Source organism: Garra rufa, chromosome 12, assembly GCF_049309525.1.
Source record: "Garra rufa chromosome 12, GarRuf1.0, whole genome shotgun sequence".
Lineage (NCBI taxonomy): Eukaryota > Metazoa > Chordata > Actinopteri > Cypriniformes > Cyprinidae > Garra > Garra rufa.
Genome location: NC_133372.1, coordinates 45,374,141 through 45,398,558, shown reverse-complemented (window position 1 = coordinate 45,398,558; position 24,418 = coordinate 45,374,141). Strand labels below are relative to the sequence as shown.

Here is a 24,418-nt window from a genome sequence, read left to right as displayed (position 1 = left end):
AGTTTTTTAAATTATCTTCTTTAAAATAGTGTTTTTTTAGACAGTAACTTCTTCAAATTAAATTAAAATGGCTTTGTTTCCTGGTTATGTGCTCTGAAAAATTCTGTTTTTTATCGTTTTTTTTTTTCTTCCAAAATATATTTGAGAATTCTCCCTTTAAAAAAATGAAATAAATCAAATAATTAAATTAACAAATTGCTGTTTCCTTATTTACACTCTGATTTTTTTGAAAATTTCCTTAAAAGGTTTTATGTTTTCTGTGAAAATAGTTTTTGAATTCTCCCTTTAAAAATAATGATTTGATATTTTATACAATAATCTTTAAATTAAATTAAATTAAATTAAATTAAATTAAATTAAATTAAATTAAATTAAATTAAATTAAATTAAATTAAATTTAATTAAATTTAATTAAATTTAATTTAATTTAATTATTGCTCTGGTTTTCTTATTTACACTCTCTGAATATTTAGAATTTTTTCCTACAATGTTTTATATGTTTTTTTATGTTTTAATATGTTTCCTGGTTCTACTTATAGTTCAGTCTGCTGTGTGTGTTCGGCCTCATTATGTTCATGCGCTAATAGCAGTAGAAAAATAAAGCTTTGTCTCACAGCGAGAAAACAATAACAAGAGTCGTCTCTACGACTGGCTGATTTGTCTGTTTTATTTCTCTTAAAAACCTACGTGACTCATGAATGTTACCTCAGAATCCGGCTTCTGGACTGTGTTTGTGTGTGTTTTATTGGGCTTTTCAGTCTTGTTTTCGACCAAATATGAGTGAAAGCGTTTCCCCAGCCTCTCCTCCCCAGGAAATGACCCAATAAAACTCAAGTCAACAGTTATATTTATTGCAATTTTATATACAAACAACCCTAAAAGGCACTCTTTTGTTTAAATAAGGATATAATATGATTTTCCATCCGATAGCTAACATAGTTTGAATATAGTTTAGTTTGAATTATAATATATTAAAATTTAGTAGAGTTTAAAAAAGGCCACATGAAGGAGATTTTCCACCTGTAAAGGTCCGTCTCTGAGCAGAAAACACTTGCATATCGCCGTCACCATGTAGTCAGAGCAGAAGAACTCAAACGGCACATTAAAAATGTGAAAACAGAAAGAATTCTGTGAGGAATACAGCTGAGGGTCCATAATTACTCACATAAATCAGTTAGAGGAGGTCAAAAATAACAAGACAAGATGATATTGCATAAAAGAGGCTGTGTTTACAATGCAATACCAGCATACTGCATACTGTCTGCTGTTAAACATAGTATGCATAGTACAACAATAAACGTGTCACTTTTAGGCATCTAAACAAATGATGATTCAAAATCACAAATTATATTATTTGCATTGCATTGTGGGATTGAGTATTCAGTGCAGATGCCTTTAAAAAAAATAATTAAATAAAAAATGAACCTGAAAGTTTTTATTTTATTTTATTTCATAACTAATTTAATTTTTTTTAATTTATTTACTTATTTATTTATTTATTTTCAATGTAATTTATTGTCTTTTTTTTTTTTTTAATTAAAATGTTTTTGCAATTATTATTGCTTCATATAGCAACGTTAGCAACAATAAACATGTTTATTTCAGCAGGTATAAGTTATTATGAATTTTTAATGCAAGCATGTATAAAAATGTTACTTTTTAGGCATCTAAACAAATGATGTTTTAAAATCACAATGGTATTATTTCCAGTGCATTTGTCATACTGCACATGGAAGGTAAAGGGCATTGCATTGTGGGATTGAGTATTTGGTGCAGATGCATAAAAAATTTATAAAAAATTAAACCCTGAAAAGTATTTTTTTTTTTAAACTTTCATAACTAATTTAATTTTATATTCAAATTTTAATTAATTTTATTTATTTATTTTCAACATAATTTATTATCAGTTTATTGTAATTACAATGGACAAATTTTTTTGTTTTATTTTTAGCCTTATATTTGCAACATGTTAGCAGCAATAAACATAAACATGTTTATTTCAGCACGCAGCATTTGCATTATTATGGATTTTTAATGTATAAAATGTATAAAATGTCACTTTTTAGGCATCTGAACAATTGATGATTTAAAAATGATATATATATATAGTTTTATTTTAATTACAATGGACGATTTTATTTTATTATTTTATTTTATTTTATTATTATCAGTTTATCACGATTTATCACGATTTTATTTTATTTTATTTTTAGCCTTATTATTGCATCATTTAGCAACATGTTAGCAACAACAAACATCTTTATTTCATGTTCATCTCCTTATCCAAAGAGTTATTATGAATTTTTAATGCAAGCATGTATAAAAATGTCACTTTTTAGGCATCTGAACAAATGAGGATTCAAATTCGCAAATGGTATTGTTTGCGGTGCATGTGTCATACTGCAAATGGAAGGTCAAGGGCATTGCATTATGGGATTGAGTATTTGGTGCAGATGCATAAAAAAACAAAATAAAAAATGAAACCCTGAAAAGTAAATTGTTTTAGACTTTCATAACTAATTTAATTTTATACTTTAATTTTAATTAATTTTATTTATTTATTTTCAACATAATTTATCATCAGTTTATTGTAATTACAATGGACAATTTTTTTTGTTTTATTTTTAGCCTTATTATTGCATCATTTAGCAACAATAAACATGTTTATTTCAGCACGCAGCATCTCCTTATTCCAGGAGTTATGATGAATTTTTTTTATGCAAGCATGTATAAAATGTCACTCTTTAGGCATCTGAACAAATGATGATTCAAAATCACAATGGTATTATTTCTGGCACATTTGACTTACTGCAAATGGAAGGTTAAGGGCATTACATTGTGGGATTGAGTATTCAATGCAGGGCACTTTGGCTGAGAGAAATAAAACATTAAACACTGAAAAGTTTATTTTTCAAGTTTTATAACTAATTTAATTTTATATTTTTATTTGACTTTATTTTTAAATGTAATTTATTGTCATTTTATTTGAATTATAATTGACAATTTTATTTTATTTTAGTTTTAGCCTTATTATTGCATCATTTAGCAACATGTTAGCAACAATAAATTTTTTTATTATTAATTATTAATTTTTTTAATAATTTATTTCAGCATCTTCTTATCCCAGAAGTTATTGTGAATTTTTAATGCAAGCATGTACAAAAATGTCAAGGGCATTGTGGGATTGAGTGTTTAGTGCAGGGTGCTCTGGTTGAGAGAAATTATTTTAAAAAAATAAAAAAATAAAAAAATATATTAAACACTAAAAAGTTTTTTTTTTTTTTTTAAGTTTCATAACTAATTACATTTTTATGTAATTTATTGTTGTTTTATTGTTTTATTTTAATTACAACAGACAATTTTATTTTATTTTAAGCCTTATTATTGCATCATTTAGCAACATGTTAACATCAAAACTAGTAAATCTAGTATGCAGTATGTTAACATATCATTGTAAACACAGCCAAAGATCAGCTCATATTGCTAGTAATGCTCATTACGCCCATTAGAGGTCAGTATAACACAGTTCACGTTTAGTGAAGGCTTATCCAAATCTAAATCTGAATTATAACTCCCAGTTGAGTTTTATTTGTAGTTTTGGCTTGTAAAAGAAAGAGAGAGAGAGATCTAACCACACTTCCCTTACAAAACCATATGCCATATAGTATACAATGAATATTGTAATCATAAATACTGCGGTGTCTTTTTTTGCAAGGGTTCAGCTGGTTGATTCTCTCTCTTCACGGATGATGCATAGATATTCTGGAAGACGGTGTGTCTTAAAAGGTTATATTTATAAGATAGTCAGAAGATAGTCAAATTAGAAAGAACCATTATTTCTCACCATAGAAAGGTGAGATTTGAGATGTTATTTCTCAAACTCTCTCAGCTGCCAAACGTTAAAGCCCTTTTCGTGATTAGAGCAGCTGTTTTTCACAGTCTCTGTTCCAAAACCTAGCGAGCTGCCTTCTTAGACAGCACTTTTAAGGCATCATAGGAAGGCTGTCGGGAAAATTTTAATACAGAATAACATGTATGCTTTGCCTTAAAGCTTTGGGGGGTGAAAAAAATATTTAAGATGAAGATAAAAGATTATAAATAATTATTTCCACACTGAAAAGTCTCACGATTTGACTATAATAATTAGAAGTAAATTTATTTCTTTATTTTCTTTAAATATATTTATCTTCTTTTTATTTTATGTATATTTTTAGGCTTATTATTGCAAACATGAGCGTCTCAAATCAGATGCTCCCTTAATAGACAGCTGCCTACGTAGGTTCTGGAACAGAGTTTAATATCTTTCGTTTGTGTCGCTGCCCTCATAACATATGATTATGTGATTATTTTTCAAACATTCATAAAGTTTAGCTGAGATACAAACCAATAAAATAATGAAGAATAAAAGGTCAGCGCTATGAGGGAAACAGCTTAAAATCGTCACTGAATGGCTGTAGGTTTGGCCGTCCGCATCTGAACACTGACCCGTGACAGTCTGTGATGGAAGATTTGGCTTGATGTCCAGTGGTCCACCGGTCAATTCTGTCGCCATGGCGTTTGTCGTCATGCCAATAGCCCTAGTCGCTTGACCTTGGCCGACAGGAAAGAGTGAATGATGAAGACGATGGTTTTAGGGCAGGAGTGAAGGTCCAGTTGCTGAAAAAAAAACAAAAAAAACACATGAGTTCTCATCAATATTTCAAATGTTTCACTTTAACGGCACTGAAAACCAAATAGGCTATTTGTTGAAGTCTTTAACTGCTCAGACTAACCCTAAGAATATTAAAATGATTTTATTTTGGTTAATTTAAAGCTAAAATAAAAATAAAATAAAATAAAATATATACACACACATTATTGAAATATTTACAGTAGCAAACAACATTTACTTGTAAAAAGAATGCATGAATGAATAATTAAGAGATAAATGAGTAATAGTCTCAGAATGTGTGTATGTGTATTAAAAATAAAGTATAAATTAAAATATAAAATGTATATATACCCATTATTGGACAATTTAGCGTATAATATTGTTTCTTCTAAAATCAGCATCAGTGAAAAATTATTTTATTTGGGTAAATGAAAATAAATAAATAAATAAAATAAAATATGTTTTTTGCTGAAAAAAGGAAATAATGATAAATAAATTTGAGTTTGAAGGACTAAAATAACTAACTAAAAATTATAAAAACAAACGAAAAAATTAAAAATAAATAATTCTTTAACAAAAAAATACACATAACAAAATGAATAAAAAATTAAAACAAAAAATAAAATTGGTAACAGTATAAACTATGCATCCAAAATCTCAAATGTTTAATTGTTCAATTAATAAAGAAATATTACATGAAACAAATCTAAAAAAGAAAAAAGAAAAAAATATATAAAACATTAAATGTACTTAAAAAAAATTTAAACAAAAAATAAAATTTGTAACAGTATAAACTATGCATCCAAAATCTCAAATGTTTAATTGTTCAATTAATAAAGAAATATTACATGAAACAAATCTAAAAAAAAAAAATATATATATAAAACATTAAATTTACTTTAAAAATTTTAAACAAAAAACAAAATTTGTAACAGTATAAACTATGCATCCAAAATCTCAAATGTTTAATTGTTCAATTAATAAAGAAATATTACATGAAACAAATCTAAAAAATATATATATATATATAAAACATTAAATTTACTTTAAAAATTTAAAACAAAAAACAAAATTTGTAACAGTATAAACTATGCATCAAAAATCTCAAATGTTTAATTGTTCAATTAATAAAGAAATATTACATGAAACAAATCTAAAAAAAAAGAAAAAAAATATATAAAACATTAAATTTACTTTAAAAAATTTAAACAAAAAATAAAATTTGTAACAGTATAAACTATGCATCAAAAATCTCAAATGTTTCATTTTTCAATAAAAAATAAATATTACATTAAAAAACTTACTTGTTATTTAAATAATAATAATAATAATGACTAAAGCACATAACAAACTTAATAAAAATTAAACTACAATTAAACTATCAACTGAAAAATATAATAAAATTTATAACAGTTCAAATTATTAAACAAAAATATCGAATGTTTACATTAATTTTGGTAAAGTCAGGTCGATTTCTCAAATATAAAACAAAAACGTATTTTTATTCTTGACAGACTAAGAAAATTACAAATGTTTGCACAATAATGTTACATTGTTTTAAAGTGTGTTCTATTGCACATTTTGAGAAAACAAATAAAAACCAGGAGAAAGAACAGAATTGGGACAGCATTGAGAGACAAAAAATACAAGAGATCTTTAATATCTCAGTTGTTTCTCTGTTTCTCTTAGGAGGTGCTGAAATTAAAAGCAGATTTTAAAAAAACTGAGACTGTTTGCTGTAGATCGCAATTTCTCCGTTTCTCCAGAGAAAAAAAGACTCCAGTAATCTCACATGTGTCTTCTCTAGAATTTCAGAGGAAATCTCAAGCATGTTTCCAGCTGGTTAAGTCAGAGTGCTCATTACAAATTCAAGCATAGTGAACAGAAAAAACTAAGCAATAACTTCTTCTAGCAAAGAGCTAACAGCTTCTTAAATTCAGCACAAGTTGGAGTTAAAGTGAAAGAAATGAAAGCATAAAAATGTCTCTCACGATCTCAGCTTCTGGGCCTCCGAAGTCCAGGAACATCATGCGGATGCCGTCGTCTGAGGACATGCGCAGACGCTCGAAGGGCTGCTGGAGAAGGACGTTCTTCCTGACGCCGGCCTCCTCCGTGAACAACGAGAAGCCTTTGTCTATGTGAACGCTCAACATACACGACTTCCCGTTCCAGCTGCATGCTGCAGAAAATACAAAATCATCGTTAACTGAACTTATTTTCTTTTCTGTACATGTAATTCCCTTTTTAAAAGGTTTTCCATGACCGTAATGTTTTATCATATGTGACCCTGGACCACAAAACCAGTCATAAGGTTAAATTTTACAAAACTGAGATGTATATATAATATGGAAGCTCAATAAACAAGCTTTCTATTGATATATGGTTTGTTAGGATAGGACAATATTTGGCCCGAGATACATCTATTTGAAAATCTGGAATCTGAGGGTGCAAAAAAATCTAAATACTGAGAAAATCACCTTTAAAGTTGTCCAAATTAAGTTCTTAACAATGCATATTACTAATCAAAAATTACATTTTGATATATTTATAGTAGGAACTTTACAAAAAATCTTCATGGAACATGATCTTTACTTAATGATTTTTGGCATAAAAGAAAAATCAATAATTTTGACCCATGCAATGTATTTTTGGCTATTGCTACAAATATACCCCAGCGACTTAAGACTGGTTTTGTGGTCCAGGGTCACATATTATTTTTATCATAGATTTATACTTATGTAAATAATATAATAAAAATGACAAAAACACATAGCAATATTACTAAAATTACTACCCCTTTGTACTTTTAGCAGGCTAAGAAAACATCCATGCAAAAACAAATAAACAAATAAATGAAGCACAGTGCACATACTATGCTCCATTACTGGAGTGCAGCACATTATTGACCCAACAGAGGGCAATACAAGCACATGCAATCTCTGCCCACTGGTTCATCTACTAACATATACTCATTTATTTTATGCTTTGGAGAGATCATGAAGGTTTGTGAAGTTTGTTCACCTGTTGTGACCTCCTGCACGAGCTCAGCGGCGCTGTGGCAGCCCTCCACCAGCAGGTGCGTCCAGGTGGACAGGTCTTTAGCCGTGTCTACTCTGAACAGATGCGTCTCCACGCCCTGTTTAGTGCCCAAACGCAGGCCGAACGTCAGCTCCGAGTCATGGACTGATGAACTCTTACCCGGTCCAGAGTGTACCAGCCTGACCCAGACAAACAGCAGATATTAGTATACACACAACTCAACTACTTACAAATCTGCTTTACAAATTGAACAGTTTACCTTAATGAATTACAGCATGAGTCAGAATTGTGCATTCGGATTATTATTGTCAATGACAAAGCAAAACAACAACAAACCCACTGTAACAATGACATACCAAATCATTGTATTGTAGTCTGCTAAATAGTTTAAAAATGCATGTATATGTAAATATATACATATATACACACCTTATTGGAATATTTTTAATAAGAATACAACAGTTTTTATTCTAAAAAGAATGCATGAATGAATAAATAGAGATAAATTATCAATAGTCTCAGAATATGTGTATATGTGTATAAAAAATAAAGTATAAAAATAAAAGTATAAATAAAACTATAAAATGTATACATACTTATTCTTGGACAATTTAGCATATGTGACCCTGGACCACAAAACCAGTCTTAAGTCGCTGGGGTATATTTGTAGCAATAGCCAAAAATACATGGTATGGGTCAAAATTACTGATTTTTCTTTTATGCCAAAAATCATTAGGAAATTAAGTAAAGATCATGTTCCATGAAGATTTTTTGTAAAATTCCTACTATAAATATATTAAAATGTAATTTTTGATTAGTAATATGCATTGTTAAGAACTTAATTTGGACAACTTTAAAGCTGATTTTCTCAGTATTTAGATTTTTTTGCATCCTCAGATTCCAGATTTTCAAATAGATGTATCTCAGCCAAATATTGTCCTATCCTAACAAACCATACATCAGTAGAAAGCTTATTTATTGAGCTTTCATATGCTGTATACATCTCAGTTTTGTAAAATTTAACCTTATGACTGGTTTTGTGGTCCAGGGTCACATATAATATTGTTTCTTCCAAAAATGAATGAATGAATAAATGTTTACTTGTTTTCAATTTTTTATTATTTCACCAAGCACCAAAATCAATACAAAATTGAGCATACCAAGAAAAAGTTAAATCTTTATAGATATTTTTGTTTTGTTTCCATGACTTTCACATATAATATAATATAATATAATATAATATAATATAATATAATATAATATAATATAATATAATATAATATAATATAACCAGTCATAAGATATATTCTTCATGGAACATGATTTTTACTTAATATTCTAATGATTTTCGGCATAAAAGAAAAATCGATCATTGTGAGCCACACAGTGTATTTTTGGCTATTGAAATAAAATAAAAAAAATAAATTAAAATAAATTATTTTGGGCTATTGAAATGAAATGAAATAAAATAAAATAAAATATGGGCTATTGCAAAAAAATACAAAAAAAAATTTGGGCTATTGCAATAAAATAAAATTAATTTTTTATCATATCTTATCAACAAATTACTATAGTTAACTGTTGTGCATTGTGCCAGCCTCACTGTTTTAATGTGGTAAATGCATGTAATGCATGTCCTCTCATCTTAATGCTCTAGTATGCACTGTTTGAGTGTCTGATATATATGTGTGTGTGTGTGTGTGTGTGTGTGTGTGTGTGTTTGTACCTGGTGGTAATTAAAGGATAGCTCTTGTCTGGGCTGTTGAGTGTCTCTTTACTGTCGGGCAGGGATCCATACAGCAGCAAATCTCTGTCCGTCAACACCGCTAGGATCGGCCGCTCTGAGCCCTGCCACACACAAACACAATCATCAGGCTCTGCTGCAACATCTCATCTCATCTCATCTCATCTCATCTCATCTCATCTCATGGTGTGTGTTTCTCACCTGCTCGATGATCCAGCCGATGTGTGTGATGTCCAGACTCGGCTGCAGGGCTTTCAGCTCAGCTTTGGCGCTGCTCAGTAATGCTGCACTTCCGGTCTGGATGCTGTTATACCAGGCCTGAGCCATGGCGTGATCTTTAGCCCGCAGAAACACAGACTTCTTCCTGTCTGATGACACCACCTCAAAATACCTACAGAGACAGAAGAGCAGACTTTACAAATCAAGTCTCAACATGACCTCTCGTGGCATAATGCCTTTTTGAGCATATTAAGATAATAATCATTATGAATAACTCTTCTGCCAAATAATGAAGTTCATTAGTCAAACTGTAGGCTGTTTTATGATGCATTAGTGTAGAATGTGTTGATAGATGCTTCATCTAATCAGAATATTGAGTCAGAGACATGTCATTTACAATCATTTTTGTTATGGCTAAACTTAAAAATGGCCAAAAAGAGAAATCTTATATATATATATATATGTATAAACACACACACAAAGTTGTTATGGCTAATATAAATAATATTGGCCAATATTATATTATATTATATTATAAAACACTGTGTAAACTCTACAGGTGTGTGTCTGTACCTGTCCTCTGTGTCTGGCGCACACTGTTTGCGTGTCACTTGGCACATTCGGAGAGGGATGGTCTGGGTCTCTTTAAGCGCGGGGTCTGTCTGTTTTTGTGGGGTGGCTGGAGGGGAATCGAACACCGGGGGTCCCGCCGTCGATCCGCCCTTAAAAAACGCTGACATCTCTTTAATATATTTCACTACAGAGAGAAAAAAAGACAGAGATGGGCATTATTCTTACTGCTAGTTTAAAGTGTTCCTGTCATGTTGAAATATAGCTAAGCACAGGTCTCTTTACTACTGTCCTGATAAAGAATGGAACACTTGCATTTTGTTTACTACATACTACACACAAAAACTGATGACTGAATGATATTTTGTAAAAATAGTATGTAAAAAAAGTTTCATGCATCACGCAACAACAAACATTTCGGAATATAAAAAAAACAATTTATAAAAAATACAAATAATAAAAATATAGATTTTTGTATTTTTAAACTTGTTTAATTATATTGTTTATTAAAAAAATAAACAATATAAAAACAATTTATAAAAAATACAAATAATAAAAATATAATTTTTTTTAAATATTTGTCACATTTTTTTATTTCTAATGAAAATACAAACAGTATATAAAAATTATACATGAGAAAAATAGTTTTTGGATATTTTTAATACAAATATATAAATAAAATAAAATATTGTAAATGCATATATTTTATTTTATATTTGTAACATTTTTTATTTCAAATAAAAATACTAAAAATATATCAAACATTATAAATAAAGAAGCAAAATAGTTTTTTAATATATTTTTAATACAAATATATAAATAAAATACAATATTGTGAATGCAAAAATAAAAATGTCATAATATGCATTATTCTGTTCACAGCATGCATATGGAAAAATAGTATGAGTAGTAAGCTATTTTGAACACAGCCTTAGACTCAATTTGTGGGCATAACCCACTAAACTTTGAAAAATCCTGCTGATTTAAGTTGAACGGCTATAAAAGGAGAGTACAAATTACCAAAAAAGCAGCTTTGGATGAAAGAGGAAGATGTTGTACGCAAGCAAAAATAAAAACGTTTCCATTAGGAAAGTATTGCTCAGCGCATTCAGTGCTGGAGTAAAGTCTGTTTGCACAAACCGCTGGCAGATTCTGATGCTTTATTTCTACTGACTTTACATGCACTAAAAGGACAATGCATGATGTTTGCGTGAACGCTTCCAGAAATAAGTAGGAAACCGTCATAAATGAATGCTCACATACACATGAGGTTTGAGGATGGATTTTAAAATGGCTACATATTCACATTGTTAAAGCAAAAAATAAGTAAATAAATACATAAATGTCCAATTTTTCCTCATTTTTTTCAACTACAGCCTTCTGACGTGAAAATTGAAAACAAGTTGAAAATAAGAAGCTAAGGTTAGTCATTTAATAAATTTGGAGATGAAATGTTACAGCGGTTTAATACAAGTCAAAGTTCAAAACACTTTAGTTTATAAAATTTAGAGGTCAAAACAACAGCTGTACAACTACATCATGTTTAACTACTTTGAAGCTGTTGAAGGAAGCACCTCTTCAGTTTTTCTGTAATAATCATAAATTATATATCATATGAAGGCTTAAAACCTCTAATACAAAATGTATTACGGTAAATATTTTTTATAATCTTGACTTTCTATAGATGTAATATTGACGGAGAAATTTAGACATTTGTGACAGAAAAATGCATCAAAAATATTCATAAAGAATACAAACAATATAAAATAAAAATAATAAAAATTGTTTTAAACATTTTTTGATTTCAAATACAAAAACAAAAAAATATATAAAATAAAATGCATTAAAAAATACAAATTAGCCAAATTATTTTTTTAAATGTTTAAATATTTTAAATATTGTAAATGCAAAAATAAAAAATGTCATATGCATTATTTCACGGATATTCTATACTGTTCACATACTACTCAAATAGTATGAGTATTATGCTATTTTGAACACAGCCTTAGACATCTTAAATAAAATCTTACAGGAACCTTAAATTTTTTTATATCAACTTCAAATTTGCAACATAACTTATTTAGACATAATGATTTATTTTATATCAGTTTTGAATTCAGAAATATTTAGCTAAATATATATTTTATATAAAATAAACAAAAATTGTACAGTGCATTTTTGTTAAAGTAAATTTATACTTCTATAACTTTTTAATACATTAAAATTTTGAAAGTTTTGTACTTCTGCAGTAATCTGCAGTTTGTCGTCTTAAAAAAAAAGAGTCCAACCTTATTTCTGTATTCCAAAGCGTTCATGAATTTAATAATAATTTAAGTTTGGATAGTGCACTTTCACTACTTTGTTCAAAAATGGGAGGTGACACTTAAGGGGTTTAAAAGAAAAAGAAAGATAAATTTACAAAGAAAAAAACACCAAATCAATCCTTGATTAAAATGTAACAGTTCTATCTTAGACTAGATTTTAAATGTTTTTGAAAGAAGTCTCTTCTGCTCACCAAAGCTGCTTTTAATTGATGAACAATACTGAAAAAATGTAAAATTGTGAAATATTATTACAGTTTAAAATAACTGTCTCCCATGTGAATATATATGTTAAAATGCAATTTAAACCTACATTTTCAGCATCATTACTCTTCAGTGTCACATGATTCTTCAGAAATCATGAAATCAAAAATAACTTATTTAGACATAAGGCTTTAATTTTATATCAGTTTTGGATTCAAAAATGTTTTGCTAAATATTTATTTTATATGAATGAAAAAGTACTTTAGTTAAACTAACTAAATAAATAATTGTATATATGATTGAATGAATAATTAAATTAACAACTGAATTCTTTAATTAAACCAAGTACAAAATATAGTATAAAAAAAACAAAAACAGAACCATTCAACAACAAAAATCTCACTTAGAAAGTATGAAACCTGAACATAAATTCAAAATAAATAAATTCATACATTAAACTGAAATGCAGTGATACATTCCGAAATAAATAATTTAAAAAAAAAGAATAAATAATAAATGCATGCATTAAACTGAAAAAAAAAAAAAAAAAAAATTCAATGATACATTCCGAAAGAAATAATTCACAAGATTGAATTTAAAAAAAGTGTGTTTGATTATTCCATTCCATCAACTCAAATGTAAAGCTGCACAAATTATCAGGCTACTGAAAAATGTAGTTCTTTAACACTGCTAATAAACCATACACACACAAACACCAGACACCAAACACGACAAACCCTTCGGCATGAACACACATAGTAGTCTCTGTCTCTAATACACACACACACACACACATTCATGATGGTTACAAATAGAAGACGCCACTATGGAGGGAAGATCGAGTTTCACTGTAGAGGCTGGTGTGAAACACACCCCTCTCTCTCTCTCTCTTTTTCTGTCTGTCTCTGTCTCTCTCTCTCTATCTCTCTTTCTCTGTCTGTCTCTGTCTGGGCGAGTGATACAGGCAAAGAGGGGCTTCCTTGGCTCAGAATAGATCTTGTCTCAGCGGTCAGCCGTTCACTAACACACTTCATCTAGTCAGCACATACAGCAGCAGTGGACAAACACAGCCGTCTTTCTCTCACTCTATAAATACATTTACAGTAGCGAATGCAGCATCTCACACACAGTCTGTTTTCACACATGTTGTGTCTGAATTCCTCAGTCCTTCACCTGCTGACCACACAAACACACACACACTCAGCAGAATCAGCCTCAAACGCTTTTTAAAGATGACGTAAACTCCACGAGAAATGAAGCTGACTCTACTTACTTTCTTAATACATGTTCCTGTATTTATTGTGACTGTAACTTGTAACTTTTATTGTTAAAGAAGTCTCTTCTGCTCACTAAAGCTGCTTTTGTTTGATAAAAATACTTTTGTGAAAAAATAAATTGAAATATCATTATAGTTTAAAATAACTTCTTGTGTGAATATTTGTTAAAATGCAATTTATTTCTTTGGGCAAACCTGAATTTTCACAAGATGTGTCACAAGATCCTTCAGAAATCATTCTAACATGCGGATTTGCTGCTCAAGAAATATTTCTGATTATGGAAAATGATTTTGTTCAGGATCCTTTGAAGATTAAAAATATTCTAAAGAACTATACATGGCTTTACTGTCACTTTTGATCAATTTAATGCGTCCTTGCTAAATTAAAATATTAATTTCTTTAAAAGCCAAATCTTACTGGCCACTTTTAAATGCTAGTATAAACATTTATTTAATTATGTAATGCTCACTTTGCATGGTCCATTCTGTTCCTAATGGATCAAATCAAGTCCAAAAGCTACTTCTTTAATTTTCTTCTCTTTTAAAATGTCATTTCACTTGAAAAAAAACATTGCATTTCAGGAGTAAAATGGGTTGCAACAGCATATAATGTCGACTTTCCTTCAAAATGCATCCTCCAATCTCATCTTAACAAAAACTACATTAACAAAATGCAATTTGCAGGTTAATTTCCTGCTTAATGTACCAAGTCCATTCAGACTTTAAATAAGTTCAGTTTCAGTTAGGCTAGAAAATTTCCAATCATTAAAATACATTAAAAAAAAATTACATTGATACATCACTAAAACATAAGCCTCCTGAGTATGAAAAAGGGTAATTGTGACTTTTTATCTCACAATTTTGACTTTTATCCTCACAATTTTCAGCTTTTATCACAATTTTGATTTTTGTTTTCTTCTGAATTCATAATTGCACGATTAAATGTATTCTCTTTTAAATGTCATTTCACTTGGAAAAACATTGAACTTCAGCAATAAAATGGGTTTCAAACAGCATATAATGTCGACTTTCCTTCAAAATGCATCCTCCAATGTCTTCTTAACAAAAACTACATTAACAAAATGCAATTTGCAGGTTAATTTTCTTTAAGTAAGTTCAGTCTCAGTTAGTCTACCTTTTTGAAATGTCTAAGAAATTTAAGATTAAAGTATAAAAATCTCCAATCATTAAAATACAGGAAAAAAAGAACATTGCCACTTCACTAAATCATAAGCCTCCTGAGTATAAAAAAGGTAATTGTGACTTTTATCTCACAATTTTGACCTCATAATTTTTTGTTTTTATCACAATTCTTATTTTTGTTTTCTTCTGTAGTCATAATTGCAAGATTTTAACACAGAATTGGCAGATATAAATTCTTATTTCTGAAGAAAAAGAGACAAAATTGCAAGATGTAAACTGAGAATTCTGAGAAAAACGTAGAATTGTCCAATATTTAAACACAGAATACTCAGATATAAACTCAGAATTGCCAGATATAAACTCTCACATCTGTGGAAAAAAGCCCAAACTGTAATATGTGACGCTCACTTTGCATGGTCCATTCTGTTCCTAATGGATCAAATCAAGTCCAACAGCTACTTCTTTAATTTTCTTCTCTTTTAAATGTCATTTTACTTGGAAAAACACTGAATGCCAGCAGTAAAATGAGTTGCCAAGAGCATATAATGTCGACTTTCCTTCGAAATGCATCCTCCAATCTCATCTTAACAAAAACTACATTAACAAAATGTAATTTGCAGGTTGATTTTCTGCTTAATGTGCCAAGTCCATTGAAACTTGAAATAAGTTCAGTCTCAGTTAGGCTACCTTTGGTTATATAAACTTTTTATGTTCTAAGAAATTCAAGATTAAAGTTTGAACGTCTCCAATCATTAAAATATAGCGAAAAAGAACATTGATACTTCACTAAAATATAAGTCCAAAAAAAGGCAAATGTGACTTATCGCAAAATTTTGACTTTTATCCTCTCAATTTGCAGCATTTATCCTCAATTTTCGATTTTTGTTTTCTGAAGTCATAATTGCAAGATTTGAACTCAGAATTGGCAGATATAAATTCTTATTTCTGAAGAAAAAAGCCAAAATTGCAAGATTTAAACTCAGAATTGTGAGATATAAACTCAGAATTGACAGATATAAACTCTTACATCTGGGGAAAAAAGCCATAATTGCAAGATAACAACAGCATTGATGACATCCCAGTATATGCATGCTGAATTGTGACCCTGGACCACAAAACCAGTCTTAAGTCGCTGGGGTATATTTGTAACAATAGCCAAAAATACATTGTATGGGTCAAAATTATTGATTTTTCTTTTATGCCAAAAATCATTAGGAAATTAAGTAAAGATCATGTTCCATGAAGATTTTTTGTAAAATTCCTACTATAAATATATTAAAATGTAATTTTTGATTATTAATATGCATTGTTAAGAACTTAATTTGGAGAACTTTAAAGGTGATTTTCTCAGTATTTTGATTTTTTTGCATCCTCAGATTCCAGATTTTCAAATAGTTGTATCTCGGCCAAATATTGTCCTATCCTAGCAAACCATATATCAATAGAAAGCTTATTTATTGAGCTTTCATGTGATGTATACATCTCAGTTTTGTAAAATTTAACCTTATGACTGGTTTTGTGGTCCAGGGTCACAATTGTAATTGGCCTTCGCTCTTGCATCTATTTAATCATATGCAAACAATACAATGTCTTTGTTTTTCATGCATATTCAACAATTCCAAAACACTGATGTGAAGCGACACCTCACTTACGAAAAAGAAGTCTATTCAAGTGTGCTATTAGTATACTTCTTTTAAACTAAAATAAAAGGCAGACTGAAAGTATACTTTCCTATGTACTTCTCAGAAATGTGCATTATATACTGACTCAGAAATATACTGAAAATGACATTTAAGTATACTTGACTTATACTTAGAAAAAGTCTAAATATATTTGAGCTATACTTGTGCTCTGAGAATCCGTGTTTTCATTGTTATACGCTAGGGGTGCTATTACACCTCTTCTGTAGAGAATTTCCCAAACACAGCTGAAGAAGAAACTGAAACAACAGACTGTTTCACAAGTAATCGAACACAATCGCCAGACATAAAACAGCATCAAAACCATAGATACGGAAAACTCTGTAACGTTATGGAATAAAATGTTGACCCATGAAGATGGAATTGTCTTTTTTTTTTTTTTTAGCTTTTCATTCAAAATGTTGTTTATTTATTTATTTTGCATTCATGAAACTTACCCACATTCAAGTGTTTATAATAAAAGAATGCATGAAGCTAGAATAAAATGTTTTTGTTTACAAACAGATACCCTGTTCTTTCTTTTGATTTTTTCTATATTCATATAACAAAGATAATACCTAAATAGGGACATAGTAGTATACTTAAAGTATGATGTAAAGTTCACTTAAAGAAAACTTAGAGTATACCTGCAGTATAAATCTACTAAAATAGTAGTTTACTGAGACTATAGTTCAAAGTGTACTAAAAAAGTATTTAATTAGTAAACTATGAGTATACCTATAAGTTCACTTTCAGTATTGCAGTACAAACTAAAAACACAGATGTAAACTAGTTGTGTACTCAAAGTTTACTACTGTTATACTTAATTTATTGAAATAGTACACTTAAATGTATACTACTAGTACACTGATATTTGTATACTTGCTACATAAAGTATACTTAAAAATATACTTGAACTTTATTTAAGTATACTTAATAAAATAAACTTGAAGTATACTTGGTAATGGCTGTCACCTTTAACCCCACAACCTTCAGCATGTGTCACAAACACACACTGATCATCACACACTATGAAACTGTCTCATCTTCTTCTCCTTGTCATTTCCAATCACGGTTGTGCTTCACAGCACTGTCCTTCTGCTGTTGCTTTCTCATAATTCAAGTCTTCAGTGGTCTCGCATCTCCTACCAAACATTAATCACATCAACAAAAGACTCTCGTCAGAGGTTTAGATTAGAGGATTCTGAGGCTATTTATAGACGGAAGGATTTTGTCGCACAAAAGCCCTTGGGGACTGATGCTAAATGGCCTTTGTGGAATTAAAATTGCCATGCGATGTGCATTTTTGTGAGGAAACGGTAAAGAGCAGAGGTTGCTCTTTCACAGCTCAGGAGACTTAATGGAGATCTTTGTGGATTTTTCATTGGATTTCAACTTTGTCAGAGATGTTTCTCTTAAATTATCTTAATGAAACACAAACTTGTCATCCAGTAAGAGTATAAAGCTATACAATGAACACAGAGAGCAGTTATATGGCAAGCCGTTTTAGCCTTAAATATACTACGCGTTACTCGTCATAATTGCATTTTTACTAGTAACAATGCCAATTAGAGAGCTCTCTAAATCAGTTTTTACTAGTTACAATTACAGCTAGAGAGCTCTCTAATTCAATTATTACTAGTAATAATTCCAATTACAGAGCTCTATAATTCAATTTTTAGTAAAAAAAAAAAAAAAAAAAAAACACATTAAAGATATGTATGGCAAGCTGTTTTAGCCTAAAATATACTAAGCGTTACTCACTGTAATTGCATTTTTATTAGTAACAATTCAATTAGAGAGCTCTATAATTCAATTCCTACTAGAAACAATGCCAGTTGAAGAGCTCTCTAATTCAATTATTACTAGAAACAATTCAATTACAGAGCTCTCTAATTAAATTCGTACTAGTAACAATTCCAATTAGAGAGCTCTACAAATTTATTTTTACTAGTCATATGTCTCCATTGACTTCCATTCATTTTTTAATTACAGAGCTCTACAATTGAATCATTACTAGTAAGAATTACAATTAGAGAGCTTTCTAAATCAATTTTTACTAATAATAATTCCAATTAAAGAGCTCTCTAATTCAGTTTTTACTAGTGAGAATTCCGATTAGAGAGCTCTTTAATTTAATTGTTACTAGTAAGAACTGAATTAAAGAGCTCTTTAATTCAATTACAGAGCACTGCAATTAAACATATCTTTAATTATAGAGCTCTGTAATTGCATTTTTACTATAATAAATTAGAGAGCTCTTTAATTGAAATTGTTACTAGTAAAAATTGAATTAGAGAGCTCTTTAATTGGAATTATTACTAGTAAAAATTGATTTAGAGAGCTCTCTAATTGTAGTTGTTACTAGTAAGAATTCAATTGCAGAGCTCTGTAATTAAAAATGAATGGAAGTTATTGGAGACATGACTAGTAAAAATTAATTTGTAGAGCTCTCTAATTGGAATTGTTACTAGTAGGAATTGAATTATAGAGCTCTCTAATTGGCATTGTTACTAGTAAAAATGCAATTACGACAAGTAACGCATATTATATTTTAGGCTAAAACGGCTTGCCATACAGTTCGGATCGTTTGATGAAACTTGCAGATGTTGTAATCTTGGCAAATTTGAAGCACAGTTTGAGACACTGTTGAGATCTCTTCTGAAACTCTAAAAAAAAAAAAAAAAATCTGATAGGTTTTAAATGAAAGTCTTCATTTGTTATCCATTTAGTCTCATTGCTATCTAGGAGAAAATGTTAAAAAGATTTAAGAGCAATGATGGCCATATTTAGCTCAGTTGATTGAAATAGGAGCAGTCTGTTATTGGTTTTCAGTGTGGAAACGGTAGGAAAAAGAAAAGCCAAGGAAGGAAACAGGGAGGAGGTCATGATTGTTCTGACGAGTAACAGGCGGAAAAATACAGCTCATCTTTGAATGATTTGGTTTAACCCAAACCAAATGCTAGAATCCAGTCCAATACTAGATTCAACTCCACTGTGAAATAAAGAGGTCTCTGCTTTACTATGTGAATGCAAACACTTCTAGCCACACAAACTCGCTGCATTATGTAAGACTGACAGATATAAACTTGCAAGTATTAGAACAAAATTTTGAATCGCCAGATATAAACTCAGAATTGCAATATAAACTTGGACTTAAAAGATATAAACTCAGATTCCTCAGGAAAAAATAAATAAATTGCAAGATGTACACAGAATTCCAAGAAAAATGTCAGAATTGCAAGACATAACTCATAAACAAGATTTAAACTAACAATTGCGAAACAAACTCAGAACTGACAGATATGAACTTGCAAGTATGAGATAAATTATCAGAAATGCCAGATATAAACTAAATTAAAAAAAAATGTATTGCTGAGGGAAAAAAAACTAAATTGCAAGATGTAAACTCAGAATTCTGAGAAAAATGTAGAATTGTACACGATTAAAACGTAGAATTGCATAATATAAACTCAGAATTTAAATATATAAACTCTCACTTCCGAGAAAAATGTCAGAACTGCAAGACGTAAACTCATAAATAACATTAAAACTAAAAATTGTGAAACAAACTCAGAACTGACAGATATAATCTAAATAAAAATGTAAAAAAAAAAAGACTAAATTGTAAGATGTAAACTCTTAAAAATGTCAGAATTGGAAGGCATAAACTCATAAATAACATTAAAACTAAAAATTGTGAAACAAACTCAGAACTGACAGGTATAATCTTAAAAAAAATGTCAAAAAAAGACTAAATTGTAAGATGTAAACTCTTAAAAATGTCAGAATTGGAAGACATAACTCATAAACAAGATTTAAACTAACAATTGCGAAACTCAGGAATGCCAGATATAAACTCAAAATTGCAATATAAACTTAGAATTGCCAGATATAAACTAATGTTAGAATTGTGAGTCAGAATTGTGATTATCTTTTTAACTTTTTTATCCCGTGGTGGAAACAAGCTTCAATACCTGATATCTGAATGAGAAAGCAATGTGTTCCACTTGTTTCTGAGTTAGTTAATTCAGTTACCTGAATGAAAACATCTAGTATAATGACACAGACATTTGAAGGAAACCCTATCGCCCCCGTCGCATTCTTGCGATGCATTATCCAAACATTCGCGTCTGCATTCACATACTCGCTTAAAGTGTTTCTGGGAAAAAGAAAAACAAGATATAAATCTGTCTGCGCAGTCGCTGCTCTATCTAAACGTGAACATTCCTGCCCTTTGGGACACAAAGCGGGCATCCTTTAAGAGACTAGATAGAGATTTTTGACTTCGGTCGGTGGTTTCCAGGTGCTGAGGCCCGGGTCGAGCGACACGGAGGCATGCGGTTGTTCTTGCTGCCTGACTGGGCAAACACAAGAACCCGGAGCCACGTCAAACACAACAGACCCCTACAGTCGAGCCCCTGCCCTCCGGTTGCCGTGGGAGCGTCCGGAATCTGTCCGATTGGCTACGCCGTGACTCCCGAAGCACGCTGTGCCCAGAATGTCGCTCATCGCCTACACAAAAATGTTCTTGAAACCACCGGACCTAACTGGTGCATGGCGCACAGCAGTTTCAAAAAAGTTTGCACACTTAAAAACATCTCTTTGTCATTGCATTTCAAAATTAAGAGCATGACTTAACAGTGTGTGCACTTGTGTGTGTTTCCATATTAGTAGCTAATGCATGCTTTTCTTTTCATTAATCTCACTGAATAATCTGGAGAGAAACACTTTGATCGTCCTAGAAATACGGCACAACTTCTCCTCCTGACTGGAAGCCGTGAAAAACAGCTGGAGGCGCTTATGATTTTAATTTAGTTAAGTGCAAATATTCAATATGAAGATCTGACCTGGAATGAAGTCATGCATTCAGTTTGCGTCTCTGGAGAGCAGCATTTGACAAGCGATATGTTCAGAATAGCATGCTACTCATACTATTTTTGCAGTATACTGTATACAGTTTGTGAATATTAGGCGTGCATGGAATACTTGGATGATGTGCATTCGCCAAAATGTTTAGTGCATGATCACAGCGTACTGTTTCTCACAATGCAATGTACTTGACTTGGTTTTCACACTTTAAATAGCATTAAAATGAAAAATAATGGACTTCAATTGGATTGAACATACTAGTGTAAAAGAGTTTATTATTGCATAATGTGTTTTGTATCTCATGCTAACACTGCTGCTCAAAAGTTTGGGATCAGTAAGATTTTAAATGCTTTTTAAAAGAGACTTTTCTGCTCATCAAGGCAGTGTTTATTTGATTAAAAATACAGAAAAACACTATAATATTGTGAAATGTTAATGCAATCTAAAATAGTGGTTTTCTATTTTAATATACTTTAAAATATAATTTATTCCTGTGATGCAAAGTTGAGTTTTCAGCATCATTACTCCAGTATTCATGATCCTATAGAAATCATTCTAATATGCTGATTTATTATCAGTGTTGGAAACAGTTGTTATATTAGTAGTTATATTAGTAGTAGTTATATTTTTTTAAGCCTGTGATAATTTTTCAGGATTCTTTTAGAAATAAAACGTTAAAAAACAGCATTTATTTAAAACAGAAAACTTTTGTAACAATAAACACCTCGTTCAAAGTTTGGGCTGAGTCATTTTTTTCTTTCGTTCTCTCTTTGAAAGAAATTAATACTTTTATTCAGCAAGGTTGTGCTAAATTGATAAAAAAAGGATTTTTAATTTTTATTTTCTGGATTTTTCTTTTTACCTTTTTAGTCATCAAAGAATCGTGAAAAAGGCATCACAGGTTCCAAAAAAATTAAGCACCACAGTTGTTTTCAACATTGATGATAAAAGTAATAAATCAGTATATTAGAATGATTTCTAAAGGATCATGTGACACTGAAGACTGGAGTAATGGCTGATGAAAATTCAGCTTTGCATCACAGAAATAAATTCTATTTTAAAGTATATTACATTTAAAAAGCTGTTATTTTGAATTGCAATAATATTGAATAAAATTACCCTTTTTTCTGTATTTTTAATCAAATAAATGGAACTTTGATGAGCATATGAGACTTTTTTTTTTTTTACTTTAAAAAAAAAAACTTACTGATCCCAAACTTTTGAGCAGCAGCATATTAGAAAGGAATATTATGTATATCATTCTAATATGCTGATTTGCTGCTCAAGAAAAATTTCTGATTATTTTCCATGTTAAAAACAGTTGTGCTGCCCAACATTTTTGTGGAAACTGTGATGCATTTTATTTTATAAATGTCTTTACTTGATCTATTTGATGCATTAATTTCTTAATCTTAAAACAAAAACATGTTTGACATGATAAAACAATTGTCTGTTGTGTCAATTGTCATGCCATGCTGCATTTACTCCTTTAGTGAAGAACAGAAACATGACTTGACACTGGAAACATGTCGTATCACGTCTGGTTTGGACATGCTGTTAACATGTGGAATCAGAAGGATTCTGTTTACTTTCGTCTTTAAATCAGGCTGAATGACGTGTTTATGTGAGAGTTTCACACTGATTCTGCACAGAAAAGATCCTCCTCAGCTAGACCAGAACTCAACCGCACATATTCTCCCATGAATGATGAATTTTATAGTCAATAAATCTAGAGCAGCTGAAGGTCACAAACCTACATGCATGATTTGATTCAAATGTCACAGGAAAAAAAATCCACCCACGAAAGGCAGAAAGACAGAAATGTGAGAGACAAAAGGTGGCAGAGAAATAAACACAACAGTACCAGTAAACCACATCCATAATGTGATCCAGTACAAAATGAATCAAACAGGACTGAATGCGTCAGTGGTGAAACAGATGTAATAAGAGGAAAACAGAAGGATTCTTTTGAAAAAGAAGTTTATTCAAGTGTGCTATTAGTATATTTCTTCTAATAGGAAAGCATACTTTCAGTCTACTTTTTACGTACTTCTCAAAAATGTGCATTAAATACTTCTCAGAAATATACTTAAAATGACATTTATGTATACTTGACTTATACTTTTTAGAAAAAGTCTAAATATATTTGAGCTATACTTGTGCTCTGCTCATTGTTATACGCTAAGGGAGCTATTAGACCTCTTCTGTAGAGAATTTCCAAAACACAAGTGAAGAAGAAACCGAAACAACAGATGCTTCCACATGTAATCGAACACAATCGTCAGACATTAAACAGCACCAAAACCATAGATACGGAAAACTGTGTAACATTGTGGAATAAAATGTCGACCCATAAAGAGGTAATAATGACTGACTTTAGCTTTTTTGTTCAAAATGTTGTTTATTTATCTATTTATTTTTTATTTATGAAACTTACCCACATTCAAGTGTTTATAAAAATTCAAGTGTTTTTTGGTTTACAAGGAGATACCTGTTCTTTCTTTTGATGTTTTGTATGTTCAGATATTCATACAACAAAAATAGTACCTAAATAGGGACATAGTAGTATACTTAATGGTTAAGTATAATAATATGGTATAATAATATACAGATGGTTCTTGTTGTGATTTATTTTGTCTTTCCTTTATACAGATTTAAATAGTTTCGTTTTCGAAGTACTCTAAATTATGTCAGTGATTC

At 30.2% G+C, this 24,418-nt stretch overlaps 1 protein-coding gene across 1 annotated transcript in view; it reads right to left on the bottom strand.

Moving 5' to 3' along the window:
• Nucleotides 1-830: 830 nt before the first annotated feature.
• LOC141346355 (alpha-1-syntrophin-like) overlaps nt 831-24,418 on the bottom strand; it is a 39,309-nt gene continuing 15,721 nt past the window's right edge. Inside the window, exons 3-8 of the mRNA XM_073851206.1 lie at nt 10,227-10,410; nt 9,636-9,825; nt 9,417-9,538; nt 7,673-7,869; nt 6,643-6,830; nt 831-4,656 (exon numbers count right to left, since the gene is read on the bottom strand). Of these exons, the coding sequence (XP_073707307.1) occupies nt 4,564-4,656; nt 6,643-6,830; nt 7,673-7,869; nt 9,417-9,538; nt 9,636-9,825; nt 10,227-10,410 (974 nt within the window). The 3' untranslated portion in view covers nt 831-4,563. The remainder of the gene's footprint in view (nt 4,657-6,642; nt 6,831-7,672; nt 7,870-9,416; nt 9,539-9,635; nt 9,826-10,226; nt 10,411-24,418) is intronic.